At 39.1% G+C, this 17,436-nt stretch overlaps 1 protein-coding gene and 2 pseudogenes across 5 annotated transcripts in view; all 3 read right to left on the bottom strand.

Annotated features, from left to right (window-relative positions):
* The window catches only part of NUP210L (nucleoporin 210 like), a 95,866-nt gene that overhangs the window by 15,470 nt on the left and 62,960 nt on the right, over positions 1 to 17,436 (bottom strand). For 3 of the 5 annotated variants that reach the window (XM_060414325.1, XM_060414329.1, XM_060414328.1), the window contains 15 exons: positions 15,760 to 15,848; positions 15,305 to 15,409; positions 14,908 to 15,009; positions 13,213 to 13,341; positions 12,438 to 12,565; positions 11,601 to 11,733; positions 11,110 to 11,172; positions 10,571 to 10,750; positions 10,146 to 10,226; positions 9,926 to 10,057; positions 6,088 to 6,246; positions 5,056 to 5,147; positions 3,727 to 3,901; positions 2,023 to 2,198; positions 1,166 to 1,383 (listed from right to left, as the gene is read on the bottom strand). In XM_060414325.1, coding sequence (XP_060270308.1) covers positions 1,166 to 1,383; positions 2,023 to 2,198; positions 3,727 to 3,901; positions 5,056 to 5,147; positions 6,088 to 6,246; positions 9,926 to 10,057; positions 10,146 to 10,226; positions 10,571 to 10,750; positions 11,110 to 11,172; positions 11,601 to 11,733; positions 12,438 to 12,565; positions 13,213 to 13,341; positions 14,908 to 15,009; positions 15,305 to 15,409; positions 15,760 to 15,848 — 1,962 coding nt within the window. The remainder of the gene's footprint in view (positions 1 to 1,165; positions 1,384 to 2,022; positions 2,199 to 3,726; positions 3,902 to 5,055; positions 5,148 to 6,087; positions 6,247 to 9,925; positions 10,058 to 10,145; positions 10,227 to 10,570; positions 10,751 to 11,109; positions 11,173 to 11,600; positions 11,734 to 12,437; positions 12,566 to 13,212; positions 13,342 to 14,907; positions 15,010 to 15,304; positions 15,410 to 15,759; positions 15,849 to 17,436) is intronic. The other 2 variants (XM_060414327.1, XM_060414326.1) reach the window with 2 other exon arrangements.
* Positions 6,259 to 8,454, bottom strand: LOC106990786 (ferritin light chain-like; annotated as a pseudogene).
* On the bottom strand, positions 9,309 to 9,476 carry LOC114117107 (cytochrome b-c1 complex subunit 10-like; annotated as a pseudogene).

Genomic DNA, 17,436 nt, shown 5'->3' on the forward strand with positions numbered 1-17,436 from the left:
CTGAACTGTAACTTTGTATAGACCCTGCTAGGGATGAATCTGCTTTGACCTACTGGTTGCTATCAGCAAGGAGACTGCAAACAAGTATCAGCTGGCAGAAGAGAGGATTAGTTTACTTTGGCTTAAGTCCCAAGGTGCCAGAGAAATGTCAGATATTAGACTGGATTACTGATCCTCGAATGTGGCCCTTCTGCTTCCTCATCCAAGGTGGTACTGACTTGAGATGACCCCAAATTCCAGAATGGATGACCATCCTGACAGAACCTAGGAAAAGGAAGTAAAAAAGCCTCTGCTTCATCGACAAAATTTAATAGTCATGGTATAGTAAGCAGTTAGCTCACTGACCCTGGATTACATGTTAATAAGTAGTGGTTGCTTACAAGTCAGTTGTCAGGATTGGAGGATTTGACTCAGGCTGAATAGAGTTCCCGCTGTATCAAGTCCAAAATATATGATTAATGTTAAAGTCAGGTCCAATGTTATATCACTCTACCCAAATAACATGTGTCCATAATTCCCCAAAGAGGATGCAAAACCCAGACCACATACCACCCCAGCCAGCCTTACTTGGATGGATTATTTGATTGTATACAACCAGTCAGTGTATACCATTTTGGAATATGCTACCTGTAAGCATAAAGATATAACACATTTCCAAAGCCAAGACTGATTTTCTGTAACTCAATAGTACTTCTTAGAACAGAAATACTTTGCTGATCATGAGTATACTATAGCCCAGTGCAAGGCCAAACCTTCTTTCAGTGATGGTATACGTGGAAGTTAGGCCTTTAAAGTTGCCTCACAAAACAGTGTACACACAATTGGTTCTTAGAACTAAAACCTTATTGTCTTTTCCTTCCTTTCATCTCATCCTTTATTGATGTTCAACTTTGCAATTATCTTCCTTCAGGAGCTGGGAGTGGAGGAGAAGGCACTGGTACTCTACACTGCCTATGTGTTCAATAGACATTTGATAAATATTACTGGCTGACTTCTAGTCAGCTGGCTATGGAGAGAAATGGGCACTAAACTGAGAATTATCAATTAACATGAAAAATAATAAAATACACTAAAGTATTTTCTTTCTCAGAGAGAAATCCTCTAAGGGATGAGTTGCTTTCTAATCCTGTCAGTTGTGAGGTTGAGAAAGGGAAAGTATCCAAACCATTCTGGTTGAGGAGGTAAGTACGGAAGCAGATGACATCTCCGACAAAGGTAAGCTTGGTGTCTGGCTCGATGGCGTGCTCTACAGAAACAGGGATATAATCTGCCATGCCTGGATGCCTCCGGTCCCAGAGCCCCACAATTGTCACCCCTCTGTTCACAGCCTGGGCCATGTAAGTATAGTTCCTATTCCCTGGTCCAATGAGAAGCAGGTCATCTCTGAAAGCAGACATGAAAGGTAGAAATCTCTGAAAAGAGTCAACAGTTCTGGAGTCAGACCCTATCACAACATTTTATATTCAATAGCTCAAAAGAATTCAGATGGAATTCTACAGTGGAGAGTAAACAACTAGGGCCAGGGATCAGGTCTATTACATTTATATACATGGTGCCCAGCTAGGCCATTTTTCTTAGAAAAAAAACTTTTTTTCCAGTTTGGCTTTTTGATAATACTCCAGTTGGCTCCCTATAGGAGTTTTATATGAACTAGGACTTGTCAAATTCAAAACATATTAAAACTCTTCTTCATTGAATAATTAATTCTGGTCTTTCCTCCATTTTAAAAAAAAAGCAGATAGTTTTTTGTTTTGTTGCTTTTTCGGTCATGCCGCCATGTGTGAATTTCGTTCCTCAACCAGGGATTGAACCCAGGCCCATAGAAGTGAAAGCATGGAGTCCTAACCACTGAACCTCCAGGGAAGTCCCAATATTAAAGTCAACTGTCCCTCCCTATCTTAATAAAAGAAAGATCAGATTCCAAGTGCATAACATGAGAAGAATTTACTAGCACTCCTATATACCAGGCTAATCTACAAGACTTCTGCCATAGTGTTAACACCATTCCTTTGCCTTCCATACCTGTTTAAAGCCAGATAAAGCTGGGTATTGTGTGTGTGGAATTTCTCTCCGATGCTATTGTAAAACTGAACAATGAAGGTAAGAGACATGCCCAAGGGAAAGGCTGATAGGGTCCTTCCTTGAGCCGTGTATAGCTTGGGGTGGCTGCTCATTCGCAGGTATGTCACTGGTGCTACCTGTGGGAGACAAAACCTATTGGTACAGAGCAGAATGCACTGGAGGGGAGCTATGACCATATTCTGAGACTTATAATCAATGATAAAAATCGTGTTCCTCTTTGTAGGAAGTAGCTAGCTCTTGATTTCAGATGACTTAAATCAGAGTGAAAAAGAAATATGACAGTACAGGAAATGGCTTTTAATTATCGGTGCGTGCTCAGTTGCTCAGTCATATCTGCCTCTTAGTGACTCCATGGACTATAGCCCACTGGGCTATAGTCTCACTATGGCATGGCTCCTCTGCTCATGAAATTTTCCAGGCAAGAATACTGGAATGGGTTGTCATTTCCTTCTCCAGGGGATCTTTCCAACTGAGGGTTCAAACCCGTGTCTCTTGCATCTCTTGCATTGGCAAGTTGATTCTTTACCACTGTGCCACCTGGGAAGCCTCTTTTAATGATTAAAGCAGCAGAAATGTGAAGCAAAGCTGGAGTTTTTTAAGGAATGGACTGTATTTCCTCTTTCGTGAAGAGTGTCAATATTTATTGTTAAGGAGAAGACTCTTGAGAGTCTCTTGGACTGCAAGGAGATCCAACCAATCCATTCTGAAGGAGATCAGCCCTGGGATTTCTTTGGAAGGAATGATGCTAAAGCTGAAACTCCAGTACTTTGGCCACCTCATGCGAAGAGGTGACTCATTGGAAAAGACTCTGATGCTGGGAGGGACTGGGGGCAGTAGGAGAAGGGGACGACAGAGGATGAGATGGCTGGATGGTATCACCAACTTGATGGACGTGAGTTTGAGTGAACTCTGGGAGTTGGTGATGGACAGGGAGGCCTGGCGTGCTGCGATTCATGGGGTCACAAAGAGTCGGACACGACTGAGCAACTGAACTAAACTGAACTGAATCGATAACTTATCAAGAATACTATAGATTGTGCTTTTGCACTATAACACATAAAGTAAGGGAAGTAAAATACTGTGATACAGTAAGGGAAGTCCAGCTTTGAAACCTAGCTTTATCATTTCATATCTTCATTTAACCATTCTAGGTTTTATATTTCTTATCAGTTTAATAGGGCTAATGATGCTTGTATAATAAGGTTTTAGTGGTGGGTAAAAAAAATATACATAAAAGGAGCAACACAAGGCTGGAACATACTAGATTTTTAATGTCCCAAACATTTTGTTTTAGACTAACTTATTTCTAAGGTCTCTTCTAATTCTAATTTTTTTTTTAAAAAAGTCTAAAAACATTTAAAACATATCAAAAAGCCTAATTTTGATAGTAATAGTTCTGCATTTCTCCCATACCAATCCTTTTGCCAAAGTTGCTCAGAAAACAGTCATACCATTTTGAGATTAATCTCTTTTATAACAAGGACTCTAAAGTCCACTTTAATTTGACGGTTCATGTCAAGATTGTCCTCTTATGTTACAGTTCATTTCTGGCTTCCAGAGAAGTTTCTAGTTCTAAACAAAGTAAATCTGCCTCTTAAGGCCATGGTATTCCTTTTATTTTTTTGAGTAAGCCCCTGAACTCACCTGAACCCCAGTTATAGTTGTTTGGTTTACTCCAAAAGGTTCTGTAGAAGTGACTTCTAACACAGCAGTACCTGCAATGGAACCAGCTTTCAGGAGCCCTTCACCATCCTCCTCAATGACAGATGAATTAGGGAAACACTTGAGAACACGGGAACTCACAAAGGCGGCCCCTTCCCTAGGGAATAAATGGGGGCAAGTGGCATCTCTTGGGGCTCTGACTGATCAGAAAAAAAGGAGTAGCAATTGCCTAGATCACTGTTAGAGGCTGTACTCAGAAAACTGCTTGATTCTCCTTGTTGTGTAGTTATTTGTTCCTCAGGTAAAAGTCAGCCTTTGGATTATGCTTATCTCCTTAAAAATCAAATGTTATTATATATTTATCATTAAAAAATTATTCAGTGAAAGAATTAAAAACAGGTAAAGTCAGCTTTTCACATCTGTGGGTTCTGCACCACAGATACAACCAAGCACAGACTGAAATTGTCGAAAAGTTCCAGAAAGCAAAATTTGAACTTGCCTTGGACTGGTGACTATTTACATAACATTTATATTGTATTAGGTATTATAAGCAATTTAGAGATAGTTTAAAGTATACAGGAGGACGAGCATAGGTTATATGCACTATAACCTATACATTCACTATAAATACTATACCATTTTATATAATGGATCTTTGAGTCTGCAGATTTTGGGGGCAAGGGTGGGTCCTGGAACCAATCCTTGGTGGATGCCAAGGGAAAACTACATTCAAACAAATACTTGTACATGAATGTTCATAGCAGCCCTATCCACAGTAGCTAAAAGGTAAAAACAAACCAAAGGTCCACCAATGGATAATTGGATAAACAAAACATAGTATATTCATATAATGGAATATTATTCGGTCATAAAAAGGAATGAAGTACCCATACATGCTACAGCTTGGATGAACCTTGAAATTACATTAACTGCAAGAAGTCAACACAAAAGGTCAGATTGTATGATTTCATTTACATGAAACATACAATATTTAAATCCACAGAAACAGCTGATTAGTGATCGCTAGGGACTGAGAGGAGAGGAGAATGGTGAGTGACTGTTTAATGGGTATGGGTCTCTGGTGATAATGAAAATGTTTTGAAACTAGAGGTGATGGTTGTACAATACTGTGTATGTACTAAACACCACTGAATCAGACAATTTAATTTTATGTTATGTGAATTTCACTTCAACTAAAAAATTTATTTGTGGGTTAGAAAAACCACCTAGAAGGCAATAGTTCTTTCATGTGCAGTGTTTCACTGAGGGTAAAGTTAGATCCTAGCCTATCTTCTTCTCTATTCTCCTTACCTGTTGGTATGGAGTTTGAGCTGAGAATTCATGGGCATCAGAATTTGTTCAGGTTGGCACTCTGGATAGAAAAGTTGAAGTTTTTCAAATACCTGAAATGAGAAAATGATGCTTTCCTCATTTCTGGAAAAGACAAATGATGACCTTTACACACAAATGGACAAACTACAAATCAAGTCTGCCTGACTGCAATTTAGCCCAAGTTCCACAATATTGCTTTCCAAAATGAGCCAGGCATTTAAAACATATTTAGGTGGTCTAGAACATATAACCTAACATAGCCTGTTTCTGACTACAAGGGACTAGGCTTAGTTTGCATTTACCATATCCCCTATATTACTTAGATATTAGTATAAAATGATTTTGAAATTTCTAATTTTAGTTCTAGTAACTAAAAAGAGATTTGAGAATGAAGAACCTATAGTATTAAATTAGCAAGGGCACTATTTAGGTCTTCCACTTCCCAGTAAAGTGCTTTTTCCTCTACCCCTCACTAAATCAGAGAACCAAAACCAAAACAAAGGATAAAAAGAAAAGAAAAAAATTAATCCCAAATTCAGAGGTAGAGAAACTTATTTCCTCTGTACAAAATATATTTTTTCTTTGAATTCTAAAAACAGTAGGGCCATTTAACTTTCAGCTTGAATACATCTATAGCAACTTCATACTCTTACACCTTACCAGAAGTTAGGACAGGATTTCATTCTACCTGTGAATATAGTTAAGTGGAATGTATCATAATATCTATATTAGGCAGAACAAATCAGAAATTGATTCCTCTTTAGTTATCGTGGTGTTTGTATACTATTCATTGTGTTGGGAGTTGAATGCATGTGTTGTAGTTTGTAAGGTCAATACTCATAGACAAACAATTAGCAGAAATAACAAAGATCTAGAAACCCTAAGCCTATTTTAGAGATCCCTCTAGCAATTTCTCTATCTCTATCCAGACAAAGCTCTTCATGGAATATAAGAGAATATAACTTTCTTCTCCTCGATAAACAAAAACAAGATTTAGGTTTGGGACCTTACCAGGATCTGAACTTCATCAGACAGTTCTAATGAATTCCCCTCGAACTGTCCAGATGAACTGTTCATACAGTGGACAGTGACTTTGATATTGGTCCGACCAGCTGCTTTTGTGTGGACAACCATGGCAAAGTTATTCTCTACTGGAAGTTGCAGAAAAACCTAGACAGTAAAGGGATGGATTAATAAACACTGTGCCCTTCCCTCTTTGTTGAAAATAGCTAACCAGAAGAATTAAGAGTTCCAGATTTATTTTCTTTCTTCATTTAAAAAATTTTTTAATTATTTATTTATTTATGGCTGTACTAGGTCTTCACTGCTGCACGTGGGTTTTCTCTAGTTGCAGAGAGTAAGGGCTATTCTCTAGCTGTGGTGTGCAGGCTTCTCTACGTGGTGGTTTCTCTTGTTGAAGATTGTGGGCTCTAGGATGCGTGATTTTTGGTAGTTTTGGTGCAGTGGTTTAGTTGCCCCATGGCATTTAGGATTTTCCTGGACTAGGGATTAAATCTGTGTCCCCTGCATTGGCAGGCAGATTCTTATCCACTGTGTCACCAAGGAAGCCATTCTTTTTTTTTTTTTTTTTCCTTTTTGTGGCCACACCACACAGCTTGTGGGATCTTAGCTCACAACCAGGGATTGAATCCAGGTCCCCTGCAGTGAAAGCACCAAGTCCTTATCACAGGACCACCAAGGAATTCCCCCAGGGCTTACTTTCATATTTGTTTCTTTTCATATTCCCAGCAACACAGTCACCCCTAAAGTATACTTCTGTGTTCAGTGCTCAACTAATTCTGGAAAGATTCCTATACAAGAATTCTCATCTTGAAGTCAATTACTTGATAGGAGAAGAATGCAAATGAAAAAAGGGGTTTCCTAAATGCGTTGAGACAGTAGAGCCTGAGATGAGAGAGAAGTTAGGCAATCTACTCCTGGAGTTCAGAGTGACAGCAAGGGAGAAAGAGGACAAGAAAGGGAAACCCCTGTTTAGGACAATGTTAAAACTAGCTGACAATTTCTCTATTTGCTTTACTTCTAGTCTAGTCTAGACTAGATGAGGATTAGACCTTGACGGACTTCTGGTGAGAGAGAAGGGAGGTCCAACACTAAGGCAAATGTTGAAGTAGGCACTTGCCTACCTTTTTGGCAATATCATTCTTATCATTCATTTCATGTCCTGTCTCCTCTGCCTTTTTGCTGTCTGGAGCCCTCATCACCTTCCTTTGCTCACTTGACTCAGGAGTTCCAAATTCCAAAATCACCTTTCCCTCCACCCCTACATAAAAATTCTCGTTTCCCTTGTGCAGATTTTGATCAATTGTCTGGAAGAAGGTTTTATGCTGAAGAACAAGTGTTTTATAATTTTTTGATTCAACTGAATTTCTAAATGGTGACACCACAGTGCAGAAAGTCTACCTTGTAGGACGTTAGAGACCTTTCTTCCTTTTTTGTTGCAAAAAAGTTTTAATGTTTCCATTTGGTCCAAGGTTTGGGAGAGGGCTCCAGGATAGTTGAAAAGCTGCCTAGTGGTTATAGAGAAGGGCTTCTGGTGCCATGCAAAAGCCCTGACACCAGAGGGGCTCCTCAAAGGCTGCGGGGCTCCAGAGGCTCCAAGTCATGCTTGAGGGTGAGCCTTTAGAAGAGACACCCACCCAGTTCAATCTGAGGACCAACCAGCCTGTGGAGGTTGGTCGGGTGATCACCATTTTCTTGATGAGTTTTACCTCTTCATCTAGGACTCAGCTCCCTAAGAAGTCACAGAGATGGGGGTCTGCATGGGCAGAACCCAGGTCATGGAGATCCAAAAGGGCCTGGCTCAGGTTCTTCTCCATGAGTGCAGAGGCTTCCATGGGATTCTGGGTTTTACCCACTCATCTTCAGGTGCTACTGCAAGTCTTGAACGAGGGCGTAGCCACTGTGCTGGTTTTGCATTTTCAAGAGATGCCCGTAGTCCTCGCCCTGCTCATTAGCCAATTTGAGGAAAAAGTGGCCCATGCCCTCCAGAACTACATCACTGCAGTTGAAAAAGAAGCCCACAGAGAGGTAGGTGTAGGAGGCCCACAGATGCTTGTTGACCAGGTGGTTGATGACAGCCTCCATGTCAGTGGAATAATTATGACAAATCTAGGAGTTCACAGTTGATCGGTAATAAGGAGTTAAGCTCAAAAAATGATGTTGGCTGGTCCCTGGTGATCGCGGACAGCTGAGTGACTGATTCCAATGGTTGCAACTGGTAAAAATGTTGGCAGGTGGTAGGAGGCTGGGGCAAGGGAGTGTCCTTGGGTTTGTTCCATCCAAGCACTGTTGAAGCAAGAAACAGATCCATGGAACTGCCAAATGCGCTGCCAATTACAGACCTTTGTATTTGCCCATATCATCACCCAGTTTGTCTATGTGAGGTCAAAGCTGGGGAAGAAAATCTTTGTGTAGCTCTCAATCATTTCTTCTGTTAGAGAAAAGAGTGCTTCTTTAGATGAGAAAATTAAAGGAGGGAAAAAGTAGAGCAGGTGCTAATAAGGCTTATGCCATCCCTTCCTTTCACACAATTCCTATTTGCTATCCCGTTTTTTCCTATTTGGAAAAAAAGCCAAATCCTTCTGCAGAACTCTACCAAACTAAGTACAGTTATATCTGTTTTCAGTTCCAAGTATAACCAGGCTTTGCACAGTCCATGATAGAAGACCCAACCATGAGAGTTTCCTTAGATTATAGGTTTAGGATATTTTCAGAAAATTGGAAACTTTTTAATTTTTCCATACTTTTCTAACTGGCTCCAGAAATGACTTACTAATTGTAGCTTCTATAACCCCTCTGATCTCTTTTAAGGTCTAACTCTAATTCTTTGTTTTGGTAGGCACTGAATTGTGACCTTCTGGGTATCTTGGCCCCAGGTTTCTTCCAGATCTAGAATCTTCCCTCCAGACCTAGGTGGCTGCCACTGATCCTGGACCATCTTGGGTGGGTTCCATTAAACTGATGATCAGGTAATAGTGTCATGAAGTAGGTAAAATCTGTCTGTAGTATCCACTTCATTTTTTTTTTCTTTTCCAGATTTCAGAGTAAGTGCTAAATGCATTAAAGTATAAAGGCTATTTTTAAAAAAAAACATAAAGATTCATGTTGCATTGTGGACTTCCTCAGTGGCCATCATGAGGGGCTTTGGGCATTTCAAAAGCAGCAGGTGCTGAATTTGGAGGAGCCAGTACCACCATGGAAGAACAGTTTAATTAACTGTCCTTAAATTTGCCATTGATATAAGGTGCTCAGTCCAGAATCAGTTGCCAGTTGGTGGCCCACACAAGCCCTATGGCACCCACAGCACCCTACGTGCATGAGGGAAGATTCCAGTTCTTCCCCAGCTCCTAGTAGCATGGGCCCAGAAATGTGCTCAGCATCCAGCTTTCTTAAGTCTTAATGTCAACTGCCCATCATGCAGCACAAACATGATTATTAATATAATTAAGTATGTCTGAGTATGTTGAAAGATTATATCACATATTTAAACTCTATGTATAAATACTTTATATTCATAACATGTTATTCATGTAACACAGTTATTTATTCACAAATGCAGCATTATATAACAGCAAATGTATCAAAGGAAGCAATGCTTTCTTAAGCCTTGCTCTCTTAAGAGTTCTTTCCAGTAAGTATGTTAAATATTGTGTAGTATTATATGAATACTCAAATTTGGATTCTTCATATGATTTTCAGGTTTATAGCATTCACAGATCAGAAAAAGAATAAGTAATAATGTTGTGTAGTTTAGAAGGAAGTCAGTCTAAAACCAAGGATGAAATAAAATAAAATCCCTAAGGTAATATATTAACAGATATGTTCATACCTCTGAATGCCTGGGCACTAAATCCAGTACATCCCTTTTGCTCATGGACCAGTGGAATGTGAGCCCAGGGTTGGCACTGCTGAAGGAGAAAGGGGTCTGGGTACTGGTCACTCCCATGACATAAACTGGCATCTGAAAAGGAAGAGTGATTTTGTGCTATACCTCCTGTCCAGCTGGCATTATCAACATAATGAACCTGGAGCAGAACCATCATACTGACCTCAGTAGCTGTGATGAGTCGAGTTGCAGCTGCAAGGATCCTAACAGCCCTTAGCTGTACAACCTCAATCTGTACTTCATCCTGCTCAACAGGGTGGAGAGCAAGCTTAGGTTAAGAGGGACTGTCTCTGGGGCAGACAGAGATGCTTATGACAACTCATTTGATTGCTGTTGTTTGGGGCATTCAACAACAATGACAACAAAAATATGCCATATATATGGGCTTTTTGTTGTTGTTCTTGAAACAATTTCTTAAGCATAGAGACTATGTCTCATAACAATGTCAAATACTCAGTGAGTTTTTCACTAAAGATTACATATTTCCCATGGACTACTAACACCCTCCCCATCACTACTTCCTCCTCTACCTCCCAATAAGATTCCTAGATGGAAGAGCAGAAGCAGAGCAGAATAAAGAACTGATACCTGGGAAAACACAATGACTTTTCCAGTATCTTCGTTTACTGTCTGAATGGTGCCATGGACCACAGCTCTGCCAACTACCTTCCCTGTAACTTGGCCCCTCCTATTAACAACAGCCACGGTCTGATTACTGATGGAGAAATGAATGATGGATTGAGGCTGAGGGCCACCTTCAGACATCACCTGAAATTTAAACACACCAGTGAATGCTGGAGTTTGAGGAGAAGTCACATCTCCTTTTCCAACATCCTGTCTGAGCAACTCAACTTCTTCACCTTCCCTCACTTTCCAACAAGCATTTGCCATATCAGCTCAAATGCAGATGAAATAGAAGTGCTATAAATAATCCATGGGATTCCAAGAAGTAGTTTGTTCCATGATTATCAGAGAACAAAGAAAATACTAATTTTCTTCTTTATCAGATCCTGTTGTACTTGGTTGAGAGTGGACAAGGGAAGGCCAACAGGAAGAGGTGTATATGTGTATTGGGGTGGGGCAGAGATGGGATGAAGAGAAAGGCTCATTTTTGGCTTTAGGATCACCTGCATCATGTTAGTTGGAATCAGTGTCATTTTCTCTGGAACAAGTCTAAATGGAGGAAACACCTAGGAGAAAAGCAAAAGGACAACAGTGGTTAACTAGAGTCAGCTTCACAACAAATGATCATGCAGCTTATTCTAAGGGGAAAAAAAACTCCTAATTATGTACATGATGTTATATACAAAGACAGGTATTTTATTTTATTTATAACACAAATTTTCATTTTAATAGCAAAAAATTATAAATTACTTAAGTGAAAATGCTTAAATAAGTTATATATCCATTCACTGGAATAAAAGTGGTCATTAAAATTATGTTTACAATTCTTTTTTTGCCCATACTTCACAACTTGTGGGATCTTAGTTCCCCAACCAGGGACTGAACTCATGATGTAAGCAGTGAAAGCACAGAGTCCTAACCACTGGACATTTATAAAACTTATAAATTTATAAACAAGATGAAATATGAATTTTGGGTGAGATAATTTCCTTACTTCAATTTGCCGAGGGGTTGATGTGAATTTTCTCCCCATCTTGTCCCTGGCAATAGCTACAAGTGTGGTTTGCCCAACAGTGATAGCTCGAAGGATATAATTTTCAGAGTATTCATCTTGTTCCTCCATTAGCCTGAAAAGACCCATGAATATCTAGGTGAAAAAGATTTGTTTTTAAGATTGGCCAGTTATACATCTTTCTAAGATGCTTGTGGGATCTTAGTTCCCCAACCAGGGAATGAACTCAGGAAAGTAGCCCTTAGAATGCAGAATCCTAATCACTGGACTCCCAGGGAATTCCCAATCTTCTGCTCATTTTAACTCAGGTTAAGAGGAACTGCCAGAAAATAACTTTCAGAGTCAAGACAAAGTTCATAGCAATGGCGGGAAGCTCCTGAAGTGCAAATATTTGTTCTAAATCTCCAAAGGAATAAGGGCAATATAAACATAGCCTCACAAAACTACAAATACTAAATTGCCTCAGAATTTCTGTATTTTTTCTTTTGCAGAGGGGAATACCAGTGCAATACTCTTCTAGATGGAGCATTTGAAGGTCCTCAAGCCTGAAGCATCCCCAAAGGATATCATCCAAGAAGTTCCATAAAATAGAAGTGTTAATGAGACACATATTAGTCCCAAAATAAGACATCTGAGGATGTGAAAGGGGTATTTTGTCAAGAGTTGAATATGGGAAGAGAATGTGGGCTGAAAGATACTGTGACAAAAAAGGAAAGAAGAAAATCGGAAATAACCTAAGGGAGAGATAACCAGGCTACCAGGAGGGATATTTTCATGATAATAAATTTACGGAGAAAGAGGTATTGAAATGGTACTCACGCCAGGGTCACAATGGCAGAAGCCAGTTGCAATTTGAGCTCCATGTTTCTGAAGTATTTCTTTCGGAATGGGCGTTTGGAAGAGCCAAGAACCCTCACAGTTACTAACACAGTTTTACCTATTTCAACCTGGTAGTTAAAAGTAAAAGTTAAAAAAAAATTCAAAGGTAATTTAGTAAAGCTGTCTCATTTATGTAGGGCAGTTTAACACAGAAGTGGCAAGCCCTTCGGTTCATGCTAAACGTTCTTGATCAGCCTTTGAGCAAGTAAGCGTAATCTATGTATAGTCTTTTCGGACAAGGCAATGGCACCCCACTCCAGTACTCTTGCCTGGAAAATCCCATGGATGGAGGAGACTGGTGGGCTGCAGTCCATGGGGTCACTAAAGGTTGGACACAACTAAGTGACTTCACTTTCACTTTTCACTTTCACACATTGGAGAAGGAAATGGCAACCCACTCCAGTGTTCTTGCCTGGAGAATCCCAGGGATGGGGGAGCCTGGTGGGCTGCCATCTATGGGGTCGCACAGAGTTGGACACGACTGAAGCGACATAGCAGCAGCAGCAGCATGTGTATTCTTTTAAGCTGTTCTTTAACACTCTGTCTTCATCATGATTAATGTTGGAATGGTGTTCTTTAAGGGCAGGTATTTCCATTAACATTATCAAAGGGCCTGGCAAATACACACAGTAGCTGAGCACAGACTATATTAAGTGATACTAGTGAGTGAGAATGACACCTGCTTCCCTTAAGAGATAGAGCAAACATTTCTTACCTTGTCAATCAGATCAAGCTCCAGCTCTTGTATGTCTGACACGGTGAGGTGAGCCATTGCTGGACCCAAGAAAGCCAAACACAGATCATAGACCTCCAAGGTGAGAATTCCTGGATGCAATGGAACTAACTAGAGGGAAGAAGATTGCAGCTGGATAAAGAAGCAAATATGCTCCAAGCATAATCAGAGCAATTATTTCCATCCAAAGTAGAAAATATAATATCTTACTTTCTTTGTGATAGGAACTCTGAGAAGTTACATTATAAGTTTCAGGCATAGCATAATATGTCCCCTTAAAGTGACGCTTCAGTTTGTGGCAAAATATGTACCCTTAACAAATATTTATTAACTGATAAACAGCAGAGTTTAAATTGACTGATTTCAAGCAGAATCCAACATACATAGCCAGTTTTTAAATTATGAACAGGGAAAGGATTCAGGAAGAAAATCAGGTACATTTACACTGCAATCACAAGTAGGGAGAGAGAGCACAGGGTGGACTGATACTTTGTTTTTCCTTCTTGTACTACATACAGCTCCTGCACAGCAGTATGGTTTTTTACATCCTTTGCTGGCACACAGGGCCTCAATCTCCCCTTTTAAAAAGCAACATTATGACTACAGTAAGTTAAATTCCTTTGAGCTCTTTGAAGGAAATAAATACACATGTTAATTTAAGGTACACTTTTTATTACTGCAAGTCAACTAAAAGAAAATCCTTTGGCATATTGACTATGGAGTCAGATTAATATTTTGAGTTGCCATATCTGGCTGAAAACACCATATACTCAAGTTATAAAGTCATTAGTATATTTAACTACGCACATAGTTCTGTGCTTTGAAATTTATAAAAGTTAACCTTCTTTTTAAAATTTTTATTTGTTTTTTAATTGGTGGAAAATCACTTTACAATTTTGTGTTGCTTTCTGCTGTACAACAATATGAATCACCCATAATTTTATATATATATATATATATATATATATATATATCCCTTCCTTCCTGAGTCTCCCTCCCCTTCAGCAACCCACCCCTCTAGCTCATCATAGAGTTCCAGGCTGGACTCTGTGTTATTTAGTGACTTCTCACGAAGTGTCTTTCTCACACATGATTGTGTATATATGACAATGTTACTTTCTCAATTTGTCCCACTGTCCCACTTCCTCAATTTGTCCCACTCAATTTGTCCTTACCTTTCCCGACTGTGTCCACAGAATGGTTCTGTTCATCAGAACCATTTTTCTAAATTCCCATATATATGCATTAATATATGATACTTGTTTTTCTGTTTCTGAACCTTGTTTTAATGGAAATCTTTAGTTAGATGTCTCCTACACTGTTTCCACTCAATCAGAACCAAACATTTCCCCATATTATGTGCTATGCTCAGTCGCTCAGTCGTGTCCGACTCTTTGCGACCCCATGGACTGTAGCCCGTCAGGCTCTTCTGGCCATGGGATTCTCTAGGCAAGAATACTGGAGTGGGTTGCCATTTCCTTCTATAGGTAGTTACAAAAAAAAAAAAAAACAACTCTTTTTTTTTGTTTAAGAATCTACATAGGTTAAAAAAAGAAAAAGATACAAATGTTATTCTTTGTAATAAGTTTGAAATGCCCAGTAAAATTTTTCCAATCATTCTCCTAAGAATGAGCTTTGACCTGAGACCATCAATCTGGGGATATTTCTGGAACTCACCTGGACAGAGCTTTCTGCTTCCAGGTAAGTGATTGTGACAATATCTTGCTCACTACTGTTGACTAAAAAATAACCAGATCCTTCCACAAGGCTAAATATTTCCTATGGAAAAATCAAGACAAATAATATTCCATTCCCTTTGGACTGTAAATATTTCAAAGTAATTTCCACTTATCTAAGAAAGAATATGACATTAAAAGATTAAAATCAACAGACCAAAGACCAAATATGATTATTAAAGTATTAGTGCTAAGGATAATTATTATATATACATTATATATGTATCAGTGATTTTTAACACGTAAGTGAGCTTTTTTTATTTATACTGTTAATTTTAATAACCTAGAACTCTCCCCTCCAACACGATTCCATTTAGCTAGAACCATATAGCTCCTACCTTCACATCAGGGTGGTCATAGATGGTGGCATTCTCAGGCAGTACTGTTACGTCATCTACCAGGAGCAGCTCCACAGCCACAGACCTGGGCAGGTTGGAAAGTTCCTAGAAATGTAATAAGAACCATAATGGTAAATATAAACTTTTAATTTCTCATCTCAGTGCGTAAGGATTCCAATACTCTTTCAAGTGCCAAAGACAACACAATCCACAAAGGTGCATAATTCTCATTTACATCAGTTGTATTTATATTTACATCAGCTATATTTATAGGCTTCTGCTGCTGCTGCTGCTGCTAAGTTGCTTCAGTCGTGTCCGACTCTGTGCGACCCCACAGACGGCAGCCCACCAGGCTCCCCTGTCCCTGGGATTCTCCAGGCAAGAACACTGGAGTGGATTGCAGAAGCCTTAAATTTCAGTTAATTAATATTTTTCACATAACAGTCTCCACTTACCTTTGGACTTTTCTTCTCTGAATAGCCCACAAAATTGACTCCAATGAGTACAGTCCCTTTTATCTGATGTACTTTAAGGATCTGATGACCTGGAGACATGCAGAAAAATACCCTGTGAGAAACAAAAACACATAAAATACAAAATGGTCCCCAGAGAACCAAACTCTACCATAATTTTTTCCAAATGGTATTTTATTGGAGGGAGAAAAAAAAATCACACACACACAGTGATTAGGGAAATAAAAAAGAAACAGAAAACTGAGGTTTTGTGCTGATTTTGCTGACCTTGGGCAATGTTTATTTCTCAGTTCCTTTATTAAATGGGAGATTGAGAGGCAAAAATCTAAAATTCTTTCCAGTTCTAATGGCTTGTGAGTCCAAAAATAAGCTGACCGTAGTATATGGGGAAATTTTTGTTTGATTTAAAAATAGAAGTGAGAAATAAAGAGAAAGTCCTTTGGGACTTTTTATGCTTCTAAACTGTTATGTGTATGTAAATGTTATGGCAGTCCCTTACTCAAAAATTTTAAATGGCTAACTAGTCCTTATTAGAGCAATTCAAACTCTTTACTTAAACTGGTATTTGAAGCCATCTATAATCTGACCTTGCTTTACTCATTTATTCTTTTCAATTTAACTAACATGAATCTGCCACTTTACTGAGGTCAATTCTTATTATATTCTCAATAAATGATGATCATGCATAAATCTGCAGAACATTTTCTCATGATCTTACATACATTCATTCAAAACAAAGATTAATTAAGGGTCTACTATATGTTAGGTCCTATGGCAGTAATTAGGATGCAGAGATGAAGACAACACTATTCTTACCTCCAGAGAAACCCACAGCTTAGAAGTATGTACAAAGCACATAATACAGAATATGTAACAGCACAAAGGAACATTCTCCTTAGACTGGGAATATAGAAGAACAGAAAATTCCTGGATTACTAGAGGAAGAGTTTAGCTAAGCAAAGATGCAAAAATCAAAAAAATAAATTAAAAAAGAGAGAGAGAAAATACAACTTTTGCAAAGGAAAGAGGAATGACAAGACTCGTCTCATCATGGTTAAGGATCTAAAGTCATTGAGTTTGAGAAAAGTGTAGAAACATGTGGGTGGTAATTAAAGGTGAAGCCAAAGAGCAGGTATGGGTTGGTATGTTAAGCTGCATGGACGTATCTGGAAAGACACCGTGACAACACTGGTAACAGTACAGCCAATAATTAAGACTATACTATAGGCTATGATATCAGACAGCTTGCGGCTTCATCTATTTCTTGTTATGATTTCAGGGCCTAAAACTCAGCCTAGAATATAATAAGAACTCAATAAATGTTTAATGAAGGAGTAAACTTACTAAACAGGGATAATATGTCAGTCTCCCATAACTGCAATGAGGATAACAAGAAAGAATGTATATATCAGACTTCCCTTATGGTACAATGGTTAAGAATCCACCTTCCAATGCAAGTGGGTTCAACCCCTCGTCAGAAAACTAAGATCCCACTTGCTGTGGGGCAACTAAGCCCAGGAGCCACAATACTGAGCCTGCCACTCTAGAGCCCATGTTCCACAAGAGAAGCTCCCGTCGTGCCAGAACTAGAGAAAGCCCAGCCACCACAGCTAAGACCCAGTGCAGCAAAAAAAAAAATTAAAAGATAAAAATTAAAAA

The sequence above is a fragment of the Ovis aries genome, chromosome 1 (assembly GCF_016772045.2).
Source record: "Ovis aries strain OAR_USU_Benz2616 breed Rambouillet chromosome 1, ARS-UI_Ramb_v3.0, whole genome shotgun sequence".
Classification (NCBI taxonomy): domain Eukaryota; kingdom Metazoa; phylum Chordata; class Mammalia; order Artiodactyla; family Bovidae; genus Ovis; species Ovis aries.